The sequence below is a fragment of the Calypte anna genome, chromosome 4, assembly GCF_003957555.1.
Source record: "Calypte anna isolate BGI_N300 chromosome 4, bCalAnn1_v1.p, whole genome shotgun sequence".
NCBI classification, from domain to species: Eukaryota; Metazoa; Chordata; class Aves; order Apodiformes; family Trochilidae; genus Calypte; species Calypte anna.
The window spans coordinates 4065053-4091864 of NC_044247.1; the positions used below are offsets into that span (position 1 = coordinate 4065053).

Here is a 26812-nt window from a genome sequence, read left to right on the forward strand (position 1 = left end):
ATTGTGCAGGTCATAAACCTTCCCTATAAGCAACAATGCACAGGACAATAAATCAGCTATTTCATTCCAGGTCATCAGGATTAGGCCATGAACAGCTGACAAGGTCTAAAATTCAGGAAGATTTGCAAAGCAATTGGCTATTAGAACATCTGGAATTGTTGCACTAAACAGCAACAATTTTAGAGGAGACTGGACTGAGCCTCTCAATCTGAGTCACTCTGGGAAAAAAGGGATGGGACGCAGGCAGATCTGCATGGCATGGCAGCTGTGGCAGGACCTGAAGCTCAGCAGGGAAACACCTCTTCCATCATGCACCCTCTGGACAACAGGCAGGGCTCCTCCTGCAGATTATTACTCACCATTAATTGATGGCTGATAGATCATATGGAGCTATATGCACTCTGTATCCTGAACTGGAACTGCTGTGACTTTGTTGGGGAACAGCTCCCCTTATTCATCACCAACGTGCTGATTTTGTTCAGCTTGTCCATCTCCCTATCTACCTCCATTGAGGTACAGCTTGGACATCCTCTAAAACCCAACAGTATTGGGTCATTAGATGAAGGGAACAGCAAACATAATTTATGCCAAAAGTTATCACCTGACACCATGGAAAGAAACTGAGGGAGGTGGCTGTGAGGCCCTATTTATATGTACACAAGTATTTCCAGGTGGGAATAATCAAGTGCCAAGGTGATGAAACAGTTCTGCATACCAGGATCTGGGGTGGAACATGCACCCTTGTCCCAGGCCGGGTACAGCTCTGGGGAGGACAGAGCAATCCTATACTGTGCTGTGGGATCTGCACTTGAAGAAGGATGAAGTTGAGGAGAGTCAGAGAAGACAGATGGGATAGGGGCTCCAGGGAACACAGTCTGAGAGGTTTGTCCCTCCTCGGATGCGCTCTGTGCCTGGTTCCCATCAGCCACGGGAAGATTTCGGGACACAGTTCAGGGTCAGGACATCCACATGTTCCAATATTAGGATGTTCTGATCGTCCCAGCACATTGCAAAAGGCTCTGGTCAGCTCTTGAACAGGATCCCTCTGCAGAAAAGCACTGAGATTTGTGGGATTAACCTACAGCAGGATCCCCAACAGACTAAGAGGGACAGGGACGTATGGCCCCGCCACAGCACGGCCCTGGGCTGTGGTCTTGCAGGTAGGAGGGCATTGCTTCCCTTGCCACAGGCGCTCCCTGTGCATGGATTGTCTTTCCCTCCTTGCATCCTACCCTACCAATTAATCCTGTGTGGAGCTGTCCCACACTGCCCTCACAGCTTCCCTTGCTGCAGCCTCTGGGCTCATCTCCTCTCCACAGTTGGTAGCCTGGTGCGTGCAGCATGGTGTTGCCTCTCCATGTGTTTCCAGCAACTCAGGATTCCTGGCACCCTTTGCTACTATACACTTTGTCCTCTCTGCTTTGGCATGCAGCACAGTTTCCACACAGCCAGCCATATGCACACCCACGGCCGCAGAGGAACAGCACATCCATACCTACAGGATGGGGATGTGTAGAAAACGTTGACAATCTGTGAGTCGCAGGGAGCGCCAGCAGCGCGTGAGCCTTTCCAAGCGAGCAGCCACTGCTGGCAAGCACTCAGGGACACGCTGGCATGCAACCCCACCAGGCACCCCACTTCCAGGCAGGTAAATTTGGGGTTTCCCCACTCCCCAAATCCTGGTGCTGACAATGCTGTGTGGTGTTTTGCATCACTCCATGAAAGCGAGTGGTGTCAGCACTTGCCTGGTGTGGCATATGCCAGGAGCAGCCTGCTCTGGCCAGACATGCCAGGGTCAGACAGGCCTGACCATGAAGTTTTTGTTTGGATTGTATTTCCAAAATCCATGCAACAGAACGACAGTTAATTCCATAAGGAAGCCAAATGAATACCTTAATATATACCATGTAACCAAGGGAACAAGCCAACAAAGCAAAATAGAATGGAAAATTGAATACCAGCCACTCACTGACAGCAAAACCTCCCCATGGCCCTCAATGGAGCAGCTGCAACCTGGATCTGCTTTCTCCTTCTCTGGTGTCCTGTGCTCCTCCCCAGCTCCTGTTAGGGGCCATCTCAGTGCTATGGGCTCGGTGGGGAGATGCCCAGCTCCATTGGCCCCAGGAAGGGAAATCACACTCAACCCTGCTCCCATCTCCCCACGTAAGGCTTTCAAAGCTGACAGGGGTGGCATATCCTGACCCGAAGCACCATCTGGTCTCTCACAAAAAAGAGTTAAGAGTATTTCTTTCCAAGGCCTTCCCATGCAGGAAGCCCACCTGAAGGCTGAAGAAGAGGCACTCTTTGCTGGCCTTCACTTCCCTTTCATGTTTTGAGCAGCAGGGAAATAGTGATGCTGACATTTAAATCATCAACAGAAGGCTGCAGAGTTAACATTCATTTGATAAACAGAAGAGCACATGCATTCCAGAGCTACTGCAAGCTGTCTGCAGGTTCCACCATCCAACATCACACCAGTGCAAGTGGAAAGTTCTTTGCAGTTTGCTAGAGAGCTGGGGTCTGCATTGGTTTGGTTTGGGTTTTTTTTTTAATGAAGAAAAGAGACCAAATTTACAAGACTGAAAAAGGGTTCCTCAAACTCAAATGCCTGACCAGGCTGTAAGGGGAAATAACTGAAGGAAGGATAACACTGCCCACAGCCACTTTTTGGAGTAGGATCTAGCTCATATCTTGTGGTTACGATGCAGTGGGGTCAGGCATCCAGAACTGGTGGTGGAACAGTTGTGTACCAATATAATGAAGACAGTATGAAGGCTGGAAGGTCAGCCCTTGGCAGTGCCAGTCAGACCCACAGGTGGAGGGTGTCTGGCAATGCCCCACACATGTCCCAGTGAGGGGAAAGGAGAGCAGCCCCATGCCAGAGCAGCAGAAGCCATGAGCATGTCCCCACTGGGGTGGGCAGTGACAGTGCTTATGTGGGGGAGATTTCCCTGCCTGCACATGGCTGAGGACCCAGAAAAAATAGTTTAAGAGCTTCCTCCCTTCTCCCATGTGTCCTGCTGCAGCACCAAGATCTACTGACTTGCTTCTAGTGAAAGTCTGGCATCAACCTCCTTGCATGTTGCCCATGGAGTTGGCCTTGTGCACTGTACTCCTGATCAGCCTTTTGTCAGCAGGTCCTGGGGATGAGTCTGCTGAGCCCAGGCAGAAGGAAATGGTTTGATGCCTGATAGCCTCAGCACACAGCTGGGAGGGCTCTAAAGCCATGTTGTCTGTGGGAAGTGGCAGTAGGATGTCCCACTGCCAGCACTTGGGATGAAAGCATTAGGATGGTAGTTTAGTTTTTATTTTTTATGTTTTACAGGCTTACAAGCAAGTTTTGCATTGTTCAAAAGCACTGGACTGTGGTAGCCATCTCTACCATTCCTGATCCTGCAGCAACTGTGGCTGGGGACAGTGGCAGCAGAGTCAGTGCTGCACACAGAGGTGCCTCTGCATTCACTAGTGGCAGAGACTGGGGCTTCTGTGGTACTTCCTGGTCAGGATTAGGCCTGGAAACCACTTAGCTTCCTCAGACCTGGCTTTTAGATATTGAGGAGATGGCAGCATCACATTCCTGGGCAGAGGGGCACAAAAGGAGGGCACCAAGGACCTAGGGTATGAAATTCCTTAAGGGCTTGGTGTGACCACCCCTGATCATTTTGGGACTGCTTGGCAGAAGCTGCCATGCACCTTGGGCAGCAAGAAGTTATTTCACCTTCAGAGAGGTGACGCTGAAATGCAGAGACCCTGTCTGCCATGGGAAATGGGCTTCTGATTCTTTGTCTACCTACAAAATATACCAGTGGGTGAAACTACAAACAATGACCTGGAGCTGGCACAGCTGATCCCCTCCAGCACCCCTTTTAATATAGAAGGATTTTTTTTAGGATTTATTTGGGTTTTTACACCCTGGGGGTGCTGGGCTCCACGCAAGTTGCAGGCAGCAGAGCCAAGCCCCAGTTCTGGTGGTGAGTGGGACCTGGTGCTGCAGAACCTTATGGTGCTACTGATGCCACACACTCTTGAGGATGGAGGTGGGTAGACAAAGATGTGAGGCAGAGATCTTGATAAACAGCCAGAGCCAAACTCAGCCCAGAAGCTAGTCCAATACAATCAATGGAGCTAGAACAGGAAGGAACTAGATTACATCCATCTGTTTATAATTAAGGAAAGCATTGAATAGTTAAGCAATTAAAGTCTGGAAGATGTGACTTTAACTCTTCCAAATACATACAGTACCAACAGGCTTCAGCAATTGGGTTTGCAAAAACTCATGCTTCTAGATTTGGCATTCTGTTGTGCTTTTCTGCACCAAGCCCCTGGTGTAGCCCCTTTGATGACCTGGGAAACTGCCAAATGGGAGGTTCTGGGGTGTGTTCTCCTCAGGAGCTTGGAACCCCAGGCAAGGAAAGAATGGATCAGGGCTTGTTTCTGTGCTGATATGACATAAAACTGTAGGCAAGAAGAATCAAAGTCAGGTGTCTCTCCTGCCTTGGATACAGGCTCCTAGCAGGTGGTGCAGTGTGGGCATGGGACTTATGATGCTTCTTTGCCCCTCAGACAGCATCCACAACCTTCCCCTTCCTTTTGGCCACTGCAGTGCAGCTCTCCCACCCCCGCAAGTGTCACTGGAGCTGCATAGATGGGGTAGGTGATTGCCATCCCCAGGGTGATGCTGGTGCCTACCAGGGGTGCAGAGCAACCCTCAAAACCTGGCCAAACCCACCCCAGCACAGAAAGAAGCAGCTGTGGTCAAGGCACACAAAGGGGCAGACGGGGATATTGAGCTAATGAGGTGAAGGGAGAAGGAGGAGGAAGGGATATGGAGTTAATGAGAGAGTGGGGAGAGACAGCCAGAAGGGCAGGAAAGTGAAATTGTGCTGTGGTGGGAGGAGGCAGCTGCTGGCCCCACATGTCGGCTCCTGCTGCTGGCTTCTGCAGGGCTTGGGAGCCTATCTGAGGTGACAGAGCCTGTCCTTGGCCCTCAGGCTCACCTCTCATTGCCCTTGGACACACAGGGAAGAAGAACAGGAGCCTGGAAAAGGAGGTAGCACTGGTGGTTTCAACAGCAAGCAGGCAATGTCCCCCAAAAGGAGGAAGGGTGCAAAACAGTCATGAAAGCAGATTTTCCATCCAGGAATACCTCCCTGCCCTGTCCACAACACATCCCTCACTTTCCCCAGTCCAGCCTCGCAGTGTGTCCTTCCTTTGCAGGAGACATTGACCTTCTTCCATTTCTGTGTAGAACAGCACAAACCAGGTGAGCATAGACAGCAGGCAGCAACACAGCACTGCCCTGCAGCCAAGGTGCCTAGCAAGCTGTGAGAAGCCTCCAGCCCCAAAAATACCCTGGCATGCCATGGGTTTGGAGAAGCAAGCATCTGGGGAGAGCAAATCTCTTCTGCCATGATCATACAAGGCTGCAGGATCCATGACCATCATGCTAAGAGAAGCACCAAGACCTTCCTCTTCAACACCAAGTGGCTTTTGTTCAGAATCTGAGGCATAATTAAACCATGCAGCCAGGGCTGCAGAGATCTCATCTGGGCTTATCTTCCATTTTGTAGCCCTACATAATCAGCCCAGCTCAGCTCTGATGTGCAATGACCCCACCACAGGCTGTGGGCTGAGATCTGCAGCTCTTTAAAAGGAATGTTGAACCACCAGAAGCCACCTGCAACTCCAAAGACAAACCAACCCAGATATGAGTCCTGCTGCCACTCATTAATGTGGAAGGCAGCTGAAATTTGCTGTATCAGAAGAAAGCCAAATATAAAGCATCCAGCTCTTGCAAGCCATCAGCTGTGTTCCCTTTGGAGAAAAAAGGGAGCGCCCCACAAGCACGGAATCAGTGCTGCAGGGTCCTTCCATCCCCCTGGCAGGAATGATTCACAGATGTTCTGGGAAGGAATGCAGCAGCACACAAACCCTCTCTGCAACAAACCGAGGACCATAATCTTTATACTATGCCAAGAGTGCCAAATGCACTGTGGTTGCAAACACTCACAGTCACCAAGCACTGCTCAGCTGCTGGCAGCCTTCGCTGGGAGAGGAGCAGCATCTGATGCATCCTGTTGCCCTGAGGACCAGCAGGTGCTCTGTCAACAAGCACCCAAGGAGTCCTGCCTGTCTCCTGAGGTGCCAGGGCTGCTGAAGGGGGATGAGGCAGTGCAGGAAGGCAAAGGATGCAGATCAGAGCCTCACAGCCACCCTGCACGAGAAGTTGTGGAAATGGATGTGTGGGTAACCATGAACACAGCCAGCCCAGCTCTCCCTGCTCCTCTGATGCCTGCTTACCCCTCAGATTGCCCCACTGAGTGTCTCCTGCCCTGTATCCTCCTTGTGATACTGGTCCCTAGCATTGCTTGCTGATAGCCATGGCTCTTCTCAGTCACCCAGCCCCAGCAATGTTTGGGGGAGGGATGTGCTGTAGGGATGTGGTGCAGGTACTGTCACCTCACTGGGGCCTGCCTGAGATGCAGAAGCCTTTCCTGCACCTCTGAGCAGGGAAAATACACTGCTTGTTCAAAGGAAGTAAAACAAAATCAGGAGACTTACAGAGAGCCCTTGTTCCAGTGAGTCTGTGTTCACAATAATGGGAGCAGGGTTGGCCTGTGAGGAGACAAAAGTGGGATGTCACTGAGCTGAGTGAAAAATCCAGCCCTTTGCAGACAACCTCCTCTCTCCTGAGGCAGAGAGCAGTTCGGGAAGGGCTCTGCTATGGTCTCTCCTCCAGGTGCCAGGGAGTCCTGGGACAGGAGCAGGGCCACAGCATGATTCTGGACATCAGTGCCTTTCTTAGGCCTCGTGCATCCATAACAACCTTGGCTACTGGGAAACATGGAAACTCTCCCAGCCTCAGGCCAGAATTCCATCAGCACCGAAACATACTTGAAATCCACATTACTGAGGGATTAGGAAACAGAAAGAGTAGAGGAGGCAGTCCTCCTGAGGTAGGGTTATCTTGCCAGCAATCCAGCCCTGAGGCCTTCACACATCTTTGAGCAGCTGCTGCTGCCCCTCCTAAGCATGGGGCCACCATGCCCTGGGAAAGGTGGCAGTGTTTGGTCACTCATCCTTGTTACCCCTGGGGTAAACCCCTGCTGGGCAGACTCACTCATCCACTCCTCTGTCCCCTCCTGCCATGTAACCCTCTCTCTTGCAGTGCTCTACCTAAACCTCTGAAAGGAGGCTGTAGCCAGGTGGGGGTCAGTCTCTTCTCCCAGGCAGCTATCAATAGCACAAGAGGGCATGGACTTAAGTTCTGCCGGGGGAGGTTTAGATTAGATATTAGGAAAAAATTCTTTACAGAAAGGGTGATCAGGCATTGGAATGGGCTGCCCAGGAAGGTGGTGGATTCTCCGTCTCTGGAGGTTTTTAAGAAGTGACTGGATGTGGCACTCAGTGCCACGGGCTGGTAACCACGGCAGTAGTGGATCAAGGGTTGCACTTGATGCTCTCAGAGGTCCTTTCCAACCTGGCTGATTCTACAATTCCCTCTCTGGGTGTCCTGCCTCTTGGACTGCTCTCTGCCTATTAGCTCCTTGCACATGGCAGGAGGGGACACACAAGGGCAAGTGCGGGCAGAATACAGGGACAAGACCCGAAAGGGACGAGGCTTTCCCGTAGAAGGTGCTGGAAAAGCCGCCGGAGGGACGGGGCCGAGGCAGCCGCGGGGTCCCGAGGACAGGAGCTGTCCAGCGCAGCAACCTCCTGAAACGCGGCATCCCCCGCGGCCGCGGCGCAGCCCGCTCCCCCGAGCCAGCCCTGCCCGCACCGCTGCTGAGGCAAGGGAGGGGGGAGCCGCGAGGGAGAAGCGGCAAAAAGCAAGAAATTTAAGATTACAAGGCCGACATCCCTCGCTGGCATGCAGCAGCAAGTGGTGCGAAATCTGGAGGGTCATCGGTGAGTAGGGATTTGTTGTCCCAAGGCTCATGTGGAGAAAAACACCAAGGGATGTGAGCTACAAGGGGAGGTGATGCCTTAGGGCATCAAAAACATTAGTCAGGAACAAGCAAGTCAAGGTGTAGGATAGTGCAGCAATAAACAGAAACCACTATCTGTCCAGTAACCCCAGTGACTGGATTGCAGAGCCCAATGGCCTCTGTGACTCTGTGATGTTTTGGTAGGAAAAGGCTACATCTTCACTGCCCTCCTCTGGGTTTGTATTAGCCAAAGACCAACCTACTCATATCAAGCTGGATGGCAGTCCCCACTGTCTCCTTCTTTTAGTTGATGGTATTTCTGGATTTTTCACTCTCCAAATATTAAAGGTGGGAGAGTTAGGGGTCAACTGGACTGTGATTTAAATCTTGCCTTGAAAGTTTATCCTCTTATATGGATGAAGAACAAGGTATTTATCTGACTTACTGAAATGTTTTGTGATCTTTCCCGCAGTTGTAACCATTGGTTACAAAACCATAGTTTTTATGGCATTTAATTCTCTAGCTCAGGCAAATATGACCACTTCCAAGCACCCCTGCCAAACCCCTCCCCCTGAATCACAATCTTCAGGTCCAATGTCTTGGCATTTCCATGTCCCAGAAGCAATGTTAAACTGGGAATATCCCCTCTCTGGCAGTACACAGTCCTTGCATTTAATCCAGATAACTTGTGAGATAGCATGTATTAAACCTGGCACTGGCCTTTATTAGTCTCCAGTGCAATTCTAGGAAGGGATTCCAAATTTCAAGCAAAAAATGATGTACTTATACTGCCAGCAATTAACAAATGATGGAAGCTTGAACCTTGATGGGCCAGAGGCCAGCTCTCATTTGATGAGTTTCCAGGAAGGATGCAGAAGAGGCGTCCTAAGTGTGTGTAGCCTGTCACATGCTCCGTGATTTATGACACAAATTCAGCTCCACAAATGCTGGTTTTGATCTCTCCCAGGGACAAGTGCTCTCTATGCTAATGTTACATAGGTTTTTGCAGGTCCAGCCTGAGTCTTTCATTGAGCCCCACTGCAGTCTCTTAGTTAAATTACTAATAGCCCACAAATCACACATCACATTGCCTCTCTCACATAGTGGTGGGCCCTAAGGACATATTTTGCCTACAATGCTCACTGCACATCCTTTGCAGCCATTCCACACTAGTGATTTTTACATCTCAAAATACTGCTAGAAGCACAATTTCCCACACAGGCTCCAGATGGGACCCAGGAGATGTTGAATGTGAGTGGCTGTTTAGAACAAAGACACACATGGTCAGGAGGAATTCAGACCAGGAAATCCCCCCTTGCATCCCATAGATATCTATTCCAGCTACTGCAAGAAAGGTGTTTGGACATTAGCTCTGTCTTCTGCTTGCAAATATTCTAACATTTGCATCTTGCCCGTTCTACAGCACAATCAGAAAAGACCTGAGACTCAGAAATAAGCAGAGGGCCTGAAAATGAAAAGCCTCTACCTCCCTGTCAGGCAGGCACACATACCAAGCCTTCTGCTGGCCAGGGCAGGAGACAGAATGTCATCATTCTTTGCTGGGCAACAGGAACATGCTGGTGTGCCCTCCATTGTGTAAGGAATGGTGTTTTGCCCTAAGGAGCAGGGGGCTGCTGCATGCAGAGAGGAGAGAGAACAAGTTTGTGCATTCAGGTCGCATTCAATGGGGGCTGTCAGATCTCTTTCATCTAAAACACTTAATCACTCTATTATTATTTACCAAGTCCTATTTGTACTTGAGGGGTTTGCAAATGGAAAGAGGTCTGAGCCCTAAAGTGCTCACCTCATCCTGGCAGCAGGACCACCAAAGCTCAGCAGAGCTGGAGGTGCCCTGAACTCTCAAGAAGAGGCACAAGGGGCTGCTCAGATCCTTGGGCTCAGGGTCTGGAGGATGCAGGGAAGATGGGACTGAAAGACCTCAGGGAGTGAGGGGAGGTTCACTGCACAGATGCAGAGATATTGATCTAGGCACAAAGCCAGCGAGGCAGAGGAAAGCTGTTGGGAAAATCTGGGCAGCAACAGGAGTTGAAGGGAATGGTGGTGAAATAAGGTTTGAAGGTCAGCTGGCCTCATGAAGGCTGGGAGAAGCAGATCCTTACATTCATTTATGTCAAGACACCAACACTCAAGCACTACACAATGATCCCAGTGGCAGCCACAGCCCACATGCTAGTAGAGGGAGCAGTGCCCTGCTCTGTGCAGCCCCCAGCAAGGAATTAGCTCCCTACAGAGGTCACAGGAGAGCCCAGAGCCAGTCTGGGGGCAGCTGTCTCCACGGCTAAAGGCAAGAGAAGGCTGTGGGCAGGAGGGATATCTCCTCCCTAGGAGCCTGCCCCTGGCTGGAGTGATTCCACTGTAGCATGTGTAGGGAACAGCAAGACAGCTGGCAGTACTTAGGACACACCTCAGGGGATGGATGCAGCCTTTCAGAAACACCTTTAGATATCACCTCTGGGCAGTCATCTGAGAGGGACTGCTGCTGTTTGGGCTGTATTTCCAATGAGTGAATGGCCTTTGCAGCCCAGGGGCCCTAACAGAGTCATCTGAGGGCAGCCAAGCACCAAATGTCCGTAAGTATCACCCTTCACCTCTTGCTGTAATCTGCTGGGACAAAGGTAAGAACTGCAAATCAGGATGATTTTTCAAAACTTTGTACCAAAATAAAAACTGCAATTAAATGCAAATGGAGGTGATTCACTAGCTTGCTTCCAAAGGCTGAGTATTTCCTCATGGACTGCTGGCACATGGTAGCCAGGCAGGGAGACTCTGAATGGGAAGTTCAAGATATTGTCTCCAGAGCTGAAATCCCAATGCTTTCTAACAGCTACACATCCTCCACAGAGCCAGCATGGGGGACAACCCGCTGAGGTCAAGAATTACATACCTCCTCCAAACAAAATAAATGCCCTGCAGACTCCCCAAGCCAGCAGCAACTGGATTGTACCCACATATAAACCCATTTCCATCTTAGCCAGACAAACAAGAGTTTCTAGAGCTGACAAAAACCAAGCTTAATGAGCAGAGCTGGTCTCCCCAGGAGGCTGCTGTGTCCCATGTGTCACACACTGAGGGATGTGCAGGACAGGGTGAGTATCTGTGACACTGAGCTCGTGCATTAGAAGGAAAGTGCCAACTTCACTCCTTTATTTCTGCGACTTTCCTGGGTTGGACTAGGGTGAAAAGTCAATCTGCCTTTTAATATCCTCTGCTTCATACCATCTGAAGTATAGCAGTGGGTATACACACAAAAGAAGATGACTCTGGAGATAACTGAAATTCAATTTCTACATACCCTTGAAAGCTCCCAGGGTCAGAGGTCAGAGAGCTTGGTACCCAACAGAAGAACCTAAACAGGGTGGACACACTGGGTTTCTTACAGTCTTGCTCCATTTGCTTTGTGCTGATTTTTGGGTTGGCTTTTTTTTTTTCTTTTTTAAGGGTATTAAAGCATAGAGAAAGATGTGCATTTATAAATATGAAAGCAGCTGTTTTGTGGCAGGACCTCACAATGCCAGGCATGAGCTGTGAACACACAGGTACCAGCTGAGGGACACTGAGGTGTGGTGCAATGCTGCTCTGCCAGGTGGGATTAGCTGTGGGATGCCTGGGCAACAACAGGCTCTGGCTGCTGGGGGAGCAGGTTTGCTCTGAGCTAATGAATTGATTTCACAGGATCAAGGTCCTGAAGGCACAGTACACATGGCAAACCTGTGCTTGCTGCCACTCACCCTGATAAGCACAGATGCACTCATCTGCTTTGCACCAGACTTCCCTGCCCTTTGCACAGACACTGGTTTTCCCAGCACTGGTACTGTAGCTCCCAAAGCACCTGAGATGTCACAGTTCCTTCATAGCAACCTGTGGGCATTCCTGAGGTCCAGGAAGGACAGAAACCAGTCCTGAGGCTCCCTGTGCCTGAGGTAAGGGAGAGGATGAGTCTCAGCTCTGCCTGGAGGATACGTTTGTGGAGCAGAGAGGTGGTATCACCATCCCTCCAAAATGCTCTGTGTGCCTCCTCCTTGCCCCTTGCCACCTGCATACCTATAGACCCCCCCCTAGGCATTCAGCTGGCTGTGCCCAGGGAAGCCATCTCATAAACCTCCTACTAAGAAATGATGCATGTAAGATCCCCTTCCAAACAGAAGCCTGGCTCCTAGATAGTCCGTGAGATGTAGGGCTTTTCCTACATCTCAATAAAAAAATCCACATTTTGGCCTTCCTATCTTTTCCCTCCTCAATGGCAGAGATACCACCCTGCTGGCAGAGGCTGGTTCCCTTCTCACAGTTACCTGTACCCACCTCTTTCTGGCTTCAAGGACTCTTTTTACATGGAGGCCAGAGCCACAAGTGCCTGGGAGTGTCAGAAGGCTGCACAGAGCCCCAGGAGAGAGCTCTCACAGACTGGGATAGGGAAAGCAAGCAAAAGAAAATGGAGGCTGGAAACTTCTGCAGACTGAAGAATTTCAAGGCCAGAGATGAGTGTCTCTTCCCTTTAAATGGCCTAGACAAAAATAACTGCATTTTTTTCCCCCACTGCAAGAGCAGCCTGGCACCATTTGGGCAGGTGAGGGTATGCACCACCCAACAGTGTTTCTGTGTGAAGGGGAGCAACAAGCTGAGCATGACCCCATGCAACCCTTGGACACAGAGAAGGCATAAGCAGCACAGGAAATGATGCTGGAGCCAGATATGAAGCTTGACCTGCCACACTGGTCCTGGCTAGCCAGGTGTGCTCCATGCTTGGCCAGCATGGTGCCCTGAAGCTGAGAGCAGCCCCTCTCTTCAGGCTGCTTCTGGGGGACATCAGAGCTGCAGGGTTTTGGCCCCAGCAGGTTCTGGGGCCATGGCAGCAGGAGCTCTGCCTCACAGCTGTGCCTCAGCACCAGCTCACAGCACCACAGCCAAACAGACAAATGGAGTGTGGGACTTGAAAGGTCCCTGGTCACAAGGAACTTTGGCAAAACTGCTGAAGTGCCCAATGTGTAATGTGAACACAAGCAGATACCGAGGGCTTAATCTCCATTTTGGTGCCTTTTTTTTTTTTTTTTAGAGTAAGCTTAAATAGGAGCTGGGAAAAACCTTCACTCAGCAGGAAAGGAAGAAAGCTTCCCCAAACAGAAGCTCTGTGAAGTTTAAGTTTCCATTTAGAAACCATTAAGGCCAGCCTGTTCATAGTTGAAAGTTAGATATCCTGTTTCAGGTTCAGCCTGCTAAAATAAGTGACCTGATTTCCAAAGGTGCTGAGCTCTTGTAGCTTCCCTCTGACCTGGCAATACCAAATAAAATTGATGTAATTCCTTTTTTCATAGAAAGAGTTGTTAACATCTGAAGCATTCACATGATTTTTTTGTCCTTTCCAGTCATATACATAGGTACAGAGAAAAGAAAGAGTGAATAAGAGACAGTGTTAAAGATTTCCTTAGTCCCCAGGACTCAAATACCCAGTTTTCTTCAGTAAGTTCCAGCGCACACCTAGTTACAAAGTGTTAAGAAACATGTTTCTGTGGGACAAAAGCAAACCATTATCCATCAGCAGAGTCTAAAACTAAATTCCAGTTAATATGAAGGTGACAAAAAGGTATTTAGGGCCTGATCCATGATGCTCTGAAACCCTACATGTCCTTCAAAATAATTACACCCGCTGAGCAGTCCTTCAATGAGCCCTGTCTGAGTGAGCTTCTGCAGACTAAACTGTGAACTTCATTTCAAATTCAGGTATTCCAAACTTGGTAAATGCTGTATTAAAGGTTTAGTTTCCAAATGCCTGTATGTTCATAACATCCCGGTGGATTTGCAACGAGGCCCTTGAGTGATCCTTCTATCATCTCATCTGTGCATGTGTTAAAACTAACTGCAAGCATTAGCACAGCCCATTACACCTGCAGTGCTGGCACAACCTTATAGCAAGGTTATGCCCATTCCTAAATTGCACTGTGATGTTGAGCCAGAGAGTCACTGTCCCTCCTGCCAGTGTGCAGGGTTTGGGATGGCATACAGAGACCCCACACCCCAACCACACCAAGGTCCTCATGCCCCAGTGAAGACCAGTGTCAGACCTGCTCTCCCCTGGGACCTAGAAACCACAGTTTTGTCAGAAAGCATCCTGCATAGATGTGTGCATGGTGGGCATTTAGCACATAGCCATGGTCACATCTGATTATGGCTTGATTAGTCTTAATGACTTCTCTCTACCTGAGCATCTGCAGCTAGGGAAGGAGTGTGAGCCCCTCTTCTCCCACCACAGCACATGATGCACTGAGCTCACCCAAACAAGGCAGCTCTCTATAGGTGGCGACAGCTTCTTCTTCACTTCAACCTCCCACCCAGGGTACCTGGATGGGACCTCTGGAATGGCTGTTCCCTGAGTTTCCATCTCATGCAACCCCCTGTGGGACCACTGTCCCTTGAGTACACCCTGAAAACAGCTGGCAGATTCCCACCAAATCTCAAGCACCAGTCAGGATCAGGCTAAGGCATGTCCCAGACATGTAACACCCAAAACCAAGGGGAAAAATTCAGGTGGAAAGCATAGCCATGGGGCCATGGGGCAGGGGTGAGGGCAGGTGCTGCTATGGCAGAGGCTGAACCCCCAGATTCTTCATGAGGAGCCACCTCCTCCATATGAACTACATCCCTGCCAAAACCTGCCCTGGCTGCCTCCCCAATCATAGAATCATAGAATCATAGAATTAGCCAGGTTGGAAGGGACCTCAGAGATCATCTAGTCCAACCCTTGACCCACCGGAGCAGTTGCTAGACCATGGCACTCACCTACTCCTCCTCTGGCAATGTGGCAGGCCACATCCTCCCATTTTGGGGGGTACTTTTCTCTTCTGAAACACAGTGTGCAGACAGTGTTTCTCCCACCTATATGGCTTCAGATGCTGCCTTTACAGCAGCTACATCTATCCCTACAGGCAGTCAGGACACCAGCTCCAGTGCCTCTCCCTTGCTGCTCCTAAGGTCCCTCTGGCAGCTTGACAGGACAAAACCATCAGCAGGGTGCAGCTCCGGGGCCCTGATCTGCACATCTGGGATGGTCTGGCTTACTGGCAGCATTTGGTAATCTGGCTAGAGACATGCTAAACTCAGGCCTTCAAGTCCCTCTCTAATTTCAGTGCTATCCATCTCCATATTAACGGGATGTATCAAAAGAGTACCTCTCACAATGAAGAAGTGGAGTGTGACAAGGAGTGTTGGAGAGGGAAGGAGTCAGCAAGCACAAGTGTACAACCCCATCTCAAGGGAAGGGGGAGAAGTCTTCCAGGTGAATAAAAAAAGCAAGGAGAAAAACATCGTCAGCAGTCCATTCCTAAATAAACTTGGCATGTTTTGGGAAGCAGAACTGAGAACATCTGATCCTTCTCAGCCAAGATCCAGGGGATAGCTGACAGCAGGACATGAAATGCTTTGGGGTAGGCAAGGAGATGCTCACCCAGCATCTTGGTGGTAAGGTTTAAATTTATTCAGAAAACACACACAAAGAGGGAATGACTACAAAGCATTAACTGAGCCTTGGTTCCAGCTGAGTAGTAGGAAAGCAAAGTCAAGACCACCAGGAATACTGCCTGCCTTCCAGGTCTGTGATGCAAGGGACTGAGCACAGAAGCAAGGCTGGGTTTAAGAAGAGCAGCTCAGTGCCTGGTTACAGCAACTGGGTGATGACGGCAGGATCACCAGACAGAGATGCCCAAGAAAGAAGCTGAGAGGTGAAATCAGATGGAGGGAGATATAATAGGAATGCAGATTTACACAACATGAGTGAGGAGGTGACAAATAGGTCTGTGGGATGTGAATCAAACTCTCACAATGAGGGAGTGGAGTGTGACAAGGAGTGTTGGAGAGGGAAGACCCTCCTGAGACTCCCACTGGTAGGAGGACACAGTGGAAGATGCTGGAGGTGGAGGAAGGGCAGGAAGACCACAAGCAACAACACAGCAGAGGTTGAGCAGATGGACAGGGTCAGGAACAGACAAGCACCATGTTTAGCAGTGGAGCCAGACACAAAGGGCAAGTTACACTAGAGCAGTATCTACATTTAGGTTGCCAAAAATACCTTTCACAGATTGGTTGTCTTTAATTAAAGGATGTCTCCTGTGCTCCTGGCACGAAGCAGAGCTCATTCTGCCATGTGGGGCTCTGTGTGGATGCTCTGCAGGGGAAGCTTTCCCACAGGGCAGCTCATCTCTGTCTGCTTCCTCCCAGTCCCTGCAAGCACTGGGAAGATGAGGCAGCTGTGCTTCCCCTAAATACCCCTCCACAGCACAGAGCAAACTTCACCCCCTTCCTGTTTTGGCTTCTCTCCTTCCCAACAAACACAGAGAATGCCTTCCTCCTCCCTCCTCCCTCCTCCTCCACCTTGCAGTGCAAAGATTTAGCTAATTTCTTCTATTAATAGCACAGGAGTAGCCATAGCAACATCACCCTGCCAACCTCACCACCTCCACTGCCTCTGTGTCCCCAGCACCCCACTCCTCTCACCCTCTCTCACACCTCCCCAGGCAACATCTGGGGCTTCATCCATTTCCCATGAAGAAATCCACTTTTGACTTCCAGCCTGCCCCCTCAGTTTTCTTACCTCCTTTCAGCCATGCTTGTTCATTACTCAGAAACCTATCTTGGGCTCCCATGGACTTCACAATACTCTTTCCTCCCCCTGCCATCCATGGCCCAAGAGGCAGGATCCCAAATCGAGCTGCATCTGAAGGCTTGGCAAAGACTGATGCTTCCACCAAGATGTGATGCCCTGTGCTCATCTGCTCCAGGTTAATTCCCCAGCAAAGGAGAAGCTATAAGCAATGTTTGTGTGTGGAAAAACACTGCCTTGGGTAAAACACTTCACTACCAAAGACAGGCAGAGAACACACTCCCCTCCTCCACCTGTCTGGCTATGAAACACCTCTGCCAGGGGGTTCATGCAAGCCCAGTGTGCTATGGACACTTGCAGGTGGTCATGGTCTCACTGTGATGATGCTCTGACTCCCACCCTTTGTACCCCAAGAGGGAGAAAGGCCCCACAGGAATGGAGATAGCAGGACACTGCATTTCTGGCCAGGCAGGGCCAGCAGACCTAGGGCTTCTCTGGGCACATAGCATACTTCCCAACCACACACCAGGGAGCTGCACTGCTCTGGGCCCCTTCACAGCCATGAACAGAGATGCCCATGTCCCAGCCATTCCAAATGCACATAAAATGATAGTGGGACCCTTGGGAATCTCATCATAGCCCCCCTTCCTCAGGCTACCATGCCCAGCACCAGGTACTTTGGGCTGAACTAAGACACAGAACTGGACCTTCCCTGCAGAAGGGGAAGGTGCCAGCTACTGCTGGGCCCTCAGTGCAGGGAGCAGTGCCAGAGCAGAGGCTCAGGCACAGCTGGGTAGCTCAGCAGTCCTCCCCTGGGAGCCTACGGGCATCACTGTGCAGGAGAGGGGATGTGAGGACTTTGCTGTGCATTAGGTATGTTTCCTTGGATCATGCTGCCATTCCTCCTCAAAGCCAGGAGTCCTTCTCTCATCTTAATATGGCAAGGGAGAACTTGATTCACCCATCAGCAAGCAAGAGGGGAACAAGTAGAGCACGGAGCCAGCTGGAGGGATGGTAATGGGAACAATGGAGGACAGCAATGACAGCAAGTGCAGGGACTAATGAACAGGGGATGTGCATAGATAAGAGATAAGAAATGGAAGTATTTCAGAGAAGAGAGGAATAGTAAAGCAAAAAGAAATGAGAAACCCAGAGCTCAGAGATTTCCTCCCTCTCTATGGTCAGGATTAGGGGTTTTCACTTACTGCCACTGCCTGAACAAGCTAATTTGTGTCCTAGAGAAGGGGAGAGGCAGGAGGAGAGAATAAGGAGATACCAGAGGTGGCACTGGAGGTGGAAAGGAGGTGTGGGCTGATATTGGGACCATTCTGTGTGTTGGGAAGCACGTGTGGGTATATCTCACATGCCACAGAGCTGCACACATCTCAGTACACATGGTGTTAGAGGACATGCACCACCATATGCAACTATGAGCACATTTCCAGTGTCAGAGCATCCCTGCAAGCAGGCAGTGCACGCTCTCCTCGGCTTGTGTGAAGAAGAAAGGGCAGAAAAAAAGCTGAAATGAGAGATGGTGAAGGTCCCGGGAGATGCCCTGCTTCCCAGAAAAGCTTCCTGGCATGCACACCGCTTCCTACCTCTGCTTCTGGAAGTGCTTCCAAGGACAGGGAGCTCATTTAAAGGGGAAACCCTGAGAAATGGCAGCCCTGCCACTAGACAAGGCTTCTGAAGACATGCGGGTTGCCTCAGCTTCTGCAAAGGAGACCAGCTTCACATCTGCAGCACCCGGCCAAACCCACCCAGAGCCCAACATCTCCCACTAAGCCAAACCAGACTGCCTGGGCACAAGCCTAACCAGTTGATTTCATTTTACTACCTTTTGTCCCTCTGCCCATCACTGCACTGTGAAGAAAATGGATTCCTGATGGCTCAGTCACTTTGCACCCTCGGATCAGAAGGGTGCTTCTGATGAAGCTTCATTTGCTACAAAGCTTTAATCATTGCATACATATCTACATACAGGCAATGCACATACCACACGTCTACCTGTGGATGCCCCCAGCCTTATGTAGGCTCACACACTGGCATCCTCTGTTGTTTGCAATGCCATGAAGAGCTTTTAATGTTTTATATATTTTTTCCACATCTTCAGAAAGCCCAAGGCTGAGCAGAAATTCCCAATATGGAATTTCAGAGCAGCCCAAGCCCTGGGGCTCCTTTGCAGTACCATAAAGTGACAACAATTTCTCTTCCACCATTGCAAAAACCACAAAAGGTTTCCCTGCTCAGCCTGCCATGGCAGCAATGCAGCTGGCATCACTTCCTTCCCAGCCTGCTTGTAAATGTCTTACCAGGATCCTTGGGCCAGACCTTTCAGACAAGCAGAAGTGGAAAGGATGGAGCAGACATGCTTTAATTCCCTGTTCCTACTCAGCTCCCCAAGCTTACTGCTCTGAGTAGAGGGAAGGAAAGAAATAGCAAAGGAAAGATGGAAGAATGCTTGCCAGCAATCAGCAGACGAGAGTGAGCAGAGGCTGATTTTGATGCGAAGAGTGGCAGAGAAAGACAGAAAGCAGGACCAGGCTGACAGGAAGGTGGCTGGGTTTTTGGGTGCTTTCTGTAAACATCATCTGAGCATATCAGCTTTGAATCTAATTATTTCAATCAGAGCTACAGACCAAGACAGTAATGAAGAAAAAACATGGGAAGGGAAGAAGAGGGTTGTGTTCTTTGACGAGAAAGGAAGACAGAATTCCCATTGATTCCTGTGTGTCTGCCTGCTACAGCAACTTGCAATAATTAGAAGGATCAATAAGAAACGATATGAGGTTTGGACATAATGAATGAAAGAGGAACAAAAACCAAATTGAAATACCTTTCTCTAAAGCAGGGTTTTTCAGGCAGGGTCTAGCCTCCATTTTAATGCTTTGCAATCAGCTCCAACCATTTTCTAAGCTGGCTTGCAGGTTCAAAACAAGAATGGTCTCTCCATTTAGGGGAGAAAGAGACACAGCCTGAGAACAGGTCCTGGAGGAGAAGTCTAATAAAATGAATGTGTGGGGGAAGAAATGGAGGCAGTGAAACGGGGCAGAAAGCATACAGCATGCCAGCGACCAGAGCAGGGTTACGTAATGATCTTGGGGAGCAGGGACGTAGCAGTAGAGCGAGGAAACCACAACTCAATGGAGAGCGGGTGCCAGTCTGGGAGCGCTGGTAAGCGGCACCAGGAGCCTATGAGGCTGCCCGGAGGGACAGCACGCCCGTCCCATGCTTGCTAAACGCAGGATGATGGGATGACCTCAACACTGCGAGGGCTTCAGGAAAAAGCATCATAAGCAGTGAGAACCTCACGTTGAGTGTCCAAAAACCATCACATCCGATGCCCACTTTGTGCCGAGAGAGACTCAGCTATCTCAGCTCGGCCCCGGGGAGGCTGCTTCAATGCAGAGCTCTTACACTGACAGGACCGCGGTGGCCAGCCAAAGCAACGGTGATGCCAACCTGAGTGATGCCGACGTCCTGCCACAGCAACGCAGCCATCCCGGCCATCCCAGCCACTAGCAAAGCCTCAGGGGTGACGCTGCATTCTGCTACTACCCCACCAGTCTCCCCGCGTTGCCCACCACCAGCTGCCCGCCCCGTTCCATCTCGTCCCGGGGAGCATCTGCCCGGGGCCGGCCCGTACCTGCTCGTACCAGTCGCGGCTCGAACACGTGCACTCGGGCCACCAGCCCGGGCCGCTTCCATTCACCTTGGGTGCGTTCTTCCCCGGCGGCGGCGGAGGCGACTTCATCACGGCGGGGTCGCGGGCGGGGGGGCCCAGCTTGGCCTTGCCGCGGGCAGCGGGCGCGGCGCCCCCAGGCGCAGGCAGGGTCTGTGAGCCGTACCCCCCGTAGCCGTATTGCTCGTGCTGCCACTCTCCGTAGGAGGGGGGCTCCATGCGCCGCAGGGCCGCCATCCGCGTCACCTCGTAGCACTCGGGGCACTTGCAGCAGTGGTGGTGCTTGTGCATCGCTGCCCTCACACCATAAAGCCGAGAGGGAGGGACGGAGAGAGGCGGTGCGGAGGGACGGATGCTCGAGGGCGGCAGCCGCCCCCGCCCCGCGCAAGGCGCGCCTGCCGCCTCCTCTCCCTCTCGGCACCCCCGGCCCCGCGGGCGGGAGGAGGCGAGGGGCGGTATTACAGCAAGGTGATCTCCACGGGAACGCGTCGCAGCATCGCCCACAGTGCCGCTCAGTCCCGGGGCCGCCCTCGGCGCGGGGCGGGGGACAGCAGCTCCGCCCCACTCCCCTGCATGGGGAAGGTCAGGTCAGTCCGATGCGGCTCGGTTCGGCACGCCTCGGACCTGTCCGGCGACGCTTAGACCTCTCCTGCGCGGCTCAGCCCGGTCTGGTCCGGTCCGGCGCGGTTCGGGAGAGCAGAGCGCTAGCGCGGCACCTGCGGCGGCGCGAAGCATCCCCCCGCCTCTCCTTCCCCCTTTCGCGGCCAATCTGCTCCGGCGGAGACCCCGCGCCCCGCCCCGGCGGTGAGGGCGGGGCTGAGGAGCCCCTCACCCTGCGTCGCGGCGCCCATCCCTTCGGCAGACGGGGCAGTTCCCGGGGATCGGGTGGAAATCCTGCTTGTGAGCAGCGGTGCTGGAGAAGTTCCCAGCAGCCTGCGCTGGCGGATTGCAGAAGTAACAAAAAATCCTCCCCTCAACAGCCTCATGCATCACCTGCGGCTACACCCAGCCTCTCCCCATCCCCCGAAGCACCAGGCAGCTCGATTCCTCTAGGCCCAGCAGGGCGGCGAGCAACCCTGCTAGTTTAGTGTTTGACATTGTGTTAACTTAGCATTAGCAGTGGTCCACGCGGGAATATGGAATAATTTTTTCAGACCTGACCCATGATCAAGAGCCTGGCAGCATGATCTCTGCTGCAGCCCCTGGTCCACTCTCCCCCTGTTCTGTTGGAGATGTTACCATATGCTCCAACATGCCAGGGTTTGCTGGTATTGCCTTTGCCTTGTGAGCCACGGGTGCATTGGGGGTGTAGGATACCCAAAGAGCCATTGCTGAACCTTCCATGTCCTTCCCTCGGGATAGTAAAAGCAGAGAAGAAATGCCCATTGCTGCAGCAGTCCAGATCATGCAGTCTCTCACCTCTTGCACAGAAGTGCCAAACTGGAAGAAGTTCAAAACAGTCACCCAATCACATTCAACCAGTTAGAACCTGAACCCAGCCCTGAACTCTAATGCTTAAGAGTTGTAATAAACACTAGAATGGGTGAAGAATTATTTCAAGAAATGGTACATAAACATCTAGAAGAGCAACGAAACGTATGCAGTAGGACTCCTGCAGAATACAAGTAAAAAAGTGAGACAGAAGGAGAAGGAAGCCACAAGTTGAGCCACAAGACATGGTAATTCAACACCTCAATTCAGGATGCAAGATCCTACTGGCCTCATGCAGCTGGCTCAATATGATCCAGCTCAGAAGCAGGGCTGTGGGAAGAGGTGTATGACAGCGAGTCAGAACTTGGTGCCAAAAGACACTGCAGACCCTTGGAGCCCACTAAGGCAAGGAGGAACTGGGTGCAAAGCAAGATTGTTCAGAGTTATTTTAATCAATGAAAAACTGTGTTTGTGTGCATGGAAGGAAAACATGCATGTGTTGACATTAACAGAGAACTTTGCACTTCAGGCTTTAAGAAATTAAGATCATCACATCTACTGCTCTTTGTGCCATCTCCCTACGCCCAGCCCTGCTGGAGCTTTCTGGGCTGACAAGCCTTGTAGTCTGAGGAGATGCCAGGGTGGACTAGTGGTCTGGGAAAGGTTGTCCGTGGAGTGAGGGCATCTTGCAGCAGTGAGAGCAGAGGCAGGAATGAAGGGAGCAACTGGTACAGGAATGAAGGCGATATAAGGGATTGCTGCACCAAAGCAGAGAAATAAGCCTTATAGAAATAGGCCAGTGTTTCCTGCATGACAGTAAATGGACATGAAATCTGTCTTGGTTACTTTCACCCTGTGGCACCTCTGTGATCTGAGTCACTTCATCAATGAGATGTGCCCAGAACCTGTAATACAACCATAACTAATAACTGTTCCAGCCCAGCTACAATCCTTCCTCCCTCCCATCAGAGTTCCCATCCTAGGATGTCATGGTTCACCTGCAGGGACCATGCACTGTGCAAAGCACCACTTGCCACCCACTACACTGAGCCTCCACCAAAGCCATCTTTGGGATGAGGTTAGGTAGGAGACCCATGTTTGAAAGAGGCTGACTTGGATAGGATTAGAGCACCAGGGAAAGATATGTGGAGTTTGTAAGCCCAACTGCTCACACCAGCCCTGCTCAAGACATGTCTGAAGCAGGTGGTGGGGGCAGGCAGGGACATGAACATTGACTTAAGAGGGAAGTGTAAAAGTAAAGGACAAGACATGTTAGGGAAAATAAGGAGCTGAGTGAATAAGCTAAGAGAAGCGTTTGATTCCCTATGCCCCTCATCTTCCCCCTGCCTCCCATGGCAGACTGGAGTGCATCCTCCACAAGAAAGGTCTCTGGTCCTCTCCCTGCTTAATATCTGGCAGCCCTGCAGATGGGGCAGCCATGCATGCAGTGGGCATCCCCAAATAGGAAAACCCTTGCTACCAGCTCTGGAATGCCAGCACTGGAACTAGGAAAATGCCAGCATAAGACTAGGAAAACCCATTTTATCAACAGATGGCTAAAGGATTGGTGCCACTGGCAGAAATTTGGGTTTTTTTGACCATGGGGCATATTCCATGGTACTTGATCTCCTCAGTTCAGATGGGCTTCATCTACCTAGCAGAGGCAGAAGGACTATAGCACATAAATTGGTGGGGCTGATCAGGAGGGCTTTAAGCTAGGTTTGAAGGGGGAAGGGATTGGAGCCAGGCTCTCCAGAGATGAGCCTAAGGATGAAAAGCCCAAGTTAAGAGTGAAATCAGCAGCCCAGGTCAAGTGCATGTACACCAATGCACATGGTATGGGAAACAAACAAGAGGAGCTGGAAGCCATCGTGCAGCAGGAAAGCTCTGATGTAATTGCCAGCAGACTGTCCCAGTGTGTTGAAAGGCAATATGGAATGGACAACCAGTCTGCTGAACAGGAAGATTTTGGAGAAAAATATGGTAAAAAAGAGAGTTTACCTATGGAAAAAAAAGTCTGGCTACTCAGGAAGAGCTTAGGTCTTGTAGAAAGAAAATTAGAGAGACAAAGGCACAATTTGAACTCAGTCTTGCAGACAACAAAAAAATCCTTCTACAGATACATCAATAGCAAAAGGAGAGGCAGGGAAACCTCCATTCGTTGTTTGCCATGGGGGGAAACATAGTTACCAAAGATGAGGAAAGGGCTGAGGTATTTAACACCACCTTTACCTCAGTTTTCAACACTAGGACAGGTTGTCCTGAGGACAACTGCTTCTGAGGTTTGTAGAGAGAAATAAGAAGCTGAATGGCCCCCCTGTAATCCTGGAGGGAACAGTTTGTGACCTGCTGAGCCACTTGGATCCTCACAAGTCTATGGGACCAGATGGGATCCACCCCAGGGTGATGAGGGAGCTGGGGAAGAGCTCTTCAAGCCACTCTCCATCGCTGGATCACTGGGGACATCCCAGATGACTGGAAGTTGGTGAATCTCCTAGACTGTTTCCTCTCTCTTGTATTGCATTTCCAGCAGACATCTGGTAAGTTTAAGTCCCCCACAAGACCAAGGGCTAGTGGTCACGAGACTTCTCCTGGCTACTTACAGACTATTTTGCCTGCCTCTATCTCCTGGTTGGACATACTTCCACCATGACATCTGCTTTACTGGGCTTACTGCTGATTCTTAAACATAAACACTCCACCCTACTGTCACCATCATCAAACTAGACAATCAAAACATGCCCTGTTATACAGGGGCACCCCACCACTTTTCCTTCCTTGCCTATTTCTTCTGAAGAGTTTGTAATAATCTATTGCAGCAACCCAGTTGTGAGTCATCCCACCATGTTCCTGTGATCAACTACATCACAGTCTTCCTGCTGCACAATGGCCTCCAGCTCCTCCTGTTTGTAGCCAATGTTCCTTGCTTTGGTGTCCCTGCACTTCAGATGGGCTATTGATCCCACCACCTTTCTGGGTGAAGAAGCCCAAATTTAGACCTGACCACTCTCAGAAACTTCTGTGGTTTCTAACCCATCAATAACCCTTGTTGTGTCTTTGCTTGGCATGGATTTCCATCTCCTGCCTCCACTGAGACAGCAGACTGAAGGACCTTGCTAGCATACTGTCCCACAAATGCTGCCCCAAGGCTTATCTGGTTTTATCCCTTTTCATCTCAAATCCAGTGTAAAGCTCTTTAAGTATGCAAAGATCCTTTTACCTTTTGAGACTGTTGTACTGTCTGTCACCAGCAGGCCTGGTGTTGTGTAGAATGGCCCGTGATAAAAACCCCAAATCATGCCAGTCACACGAGGCCTGGAGCTCGGATGGGTCTTCCTGTTTTTTCCCTGATTATCCTCTGCAACTGGAGGGATAGAGAACACGACTTACACTCCTTAACCCTTAATCAGTTGTCCCAAGGCCCTAAAGTCTCTCTTGGTTGTGCTCAGACTTCTTGTAGCAACTTCACTACTTCCTACCTGAAAAATGAATAATGAATAATAACCTGAGGGCTGTACCAGGGTAGGAAGCTTTCTCTTCATGCTTTTAAGCCAGGATGAAGGGAGCCAGCAGACTTCCCTAAGAAATGGGTCCAGTCTGCATATTGGGCCTTCTGTTCCCTTTAGAAGGGAGTCTCCTATGACAATGACCTGTGGTTTTTTTTTTCTTTATAAAAGCAGTTTTGAGCAGGGTGTAGGCTGACCTGACCTTGGGTCCTGCCAGGGGGACCAAAGCCACACATTAGTTTTGAGCCTGGGTACACATGGGTGTCATCTGTGTAATGCTGGGAGGAACCCGTGCAGAGTTTTGCATGTGGGAGGAACCTTTCTTGATTACAATCACCTTCAAAAAGTGACCCAACCTCCAGAGCACAGGGGAAGCAGTGGTGGCTACAGTCACCCAGCTGAGACTTGGGGGTGAGGAGCACTGGGAGGTAAATGTGTCAGGAGGAGCAGGCCACAGGGAGACAAGCAGCAAATGGAGGAAGCAAATTAAACTTGTCTTGGTCCATCAGTTGGTTCGTTATCATGACCTCATACTCCCATCCTTCTGATAATAATTTGCTATGCTTGGGGCTTGCCAAATGAAAGTTGAACGGGTGCTCTGCAGAGCCAGCTGCACAGCCAGAGGGGGCAGACAGGGTGGGCAGCTCCTGTGAGCACTGGGGGATTTGGGCAGTCACAGATGAGTGGGGAGGGGCACACACTGTTCCTCCCTGCCACTGCCAGCAATTCACCAGGAATATGTGCAGCTGGAGGAATAATAACCAGGCATACCAAGAAACTGCTAGCTTTTAGTGGTCTCAGAACAACTAAGCTCTCAGGGCATTTTACAAAGAAATAATTCTTCTCTAGAGCAAAACCACTTTCATTTTATTAATGATCCCTGATATGTTGCCCAGTGGAACTAAGCAGTTCCAGTAACCTTACTTGCGGCAGCAGTTGGCACAAGGGTCTTCAATAAACAACATCGGCCACTTCCTGCAATTGAAATTACAGCCAACTACATATATTCCATGGCTGTGCTGGTGGGGAAGAGGAACAATGGAGACCTGCACAGGTCCCTGCAGCAGAACCCAAGCTCCTGCCCTGAAGGAGCCTGGAGTCTCTATTTAATACCAATCAACTGCAGCAGGCCTTATGGGTTTCCTGACAACCTTACAATGAAGCTCCTGCAGGAGCACTAGAAGCATGGACTGGCTGTGGGTTGTCCTCCCATGGCACCTCCCTGGGCAGAAGGTGGGAGATTTGCTGCTGAATGGGCATGGCAATTACAGCACTGCTCTAACTTGTAGTCTGTGGGTGCCCAGCCATTGTGTGTGCTTCGTTTCCTTTGGAATAAGGCACATTTACATTCTGATAGAGTGGAGGGAAGGTCTGAAAAATGTTATCAGGGCACAAATTCACCACTCCAAGCCAGAGTCAGAGCAAAGTATTTCAAAGACTCTTCAGGTGTTTGGTTTTGGTGGGGTTTTTCCCATCCTATAATTTGATATTCATCTGATTGTGGCTACTGTGACCCCACCAGAAACCCTGTTTCTCTACATCTTTCACTAGGCCCAAGCTGTCCCTAGCTGTGCTTACACATTCAGACTTAGTAGCAGCCAAACACACCTCACTTGTGTGATGCAAGACTGCCAGAAGTCTCCTGTCTGACCTCATC

General features: G+C 50.6%; 1 protein-coding gene across 2 annotated transcripts in view; it reads right to left on the reverse strand.

Moving 5' to 3' along the window:
- Positions 1-26812, reverse strand: part of DLG3 (discs large MAGUK scaffold protein 3) — a 76426-nt gene that overhangs the window by 29730 nt on the left and 19884 nt on the right. Inside the window, exon 5 of one of the 2 annotated variants that reach the window (XM_030449026.1) lies at positions 6562-6615. The exons of the other annotated variant lie outside the window; for it this stretch is intronic. Coding sequence (XP_030304886.1) covers positions 6562-6615 — 54 coding nt within the window. The remainder of the gene's footprint in view (positions 1-6561; positions 6616-26812) is intronic. 2 annotated transcript variants of the gene reach the window in all.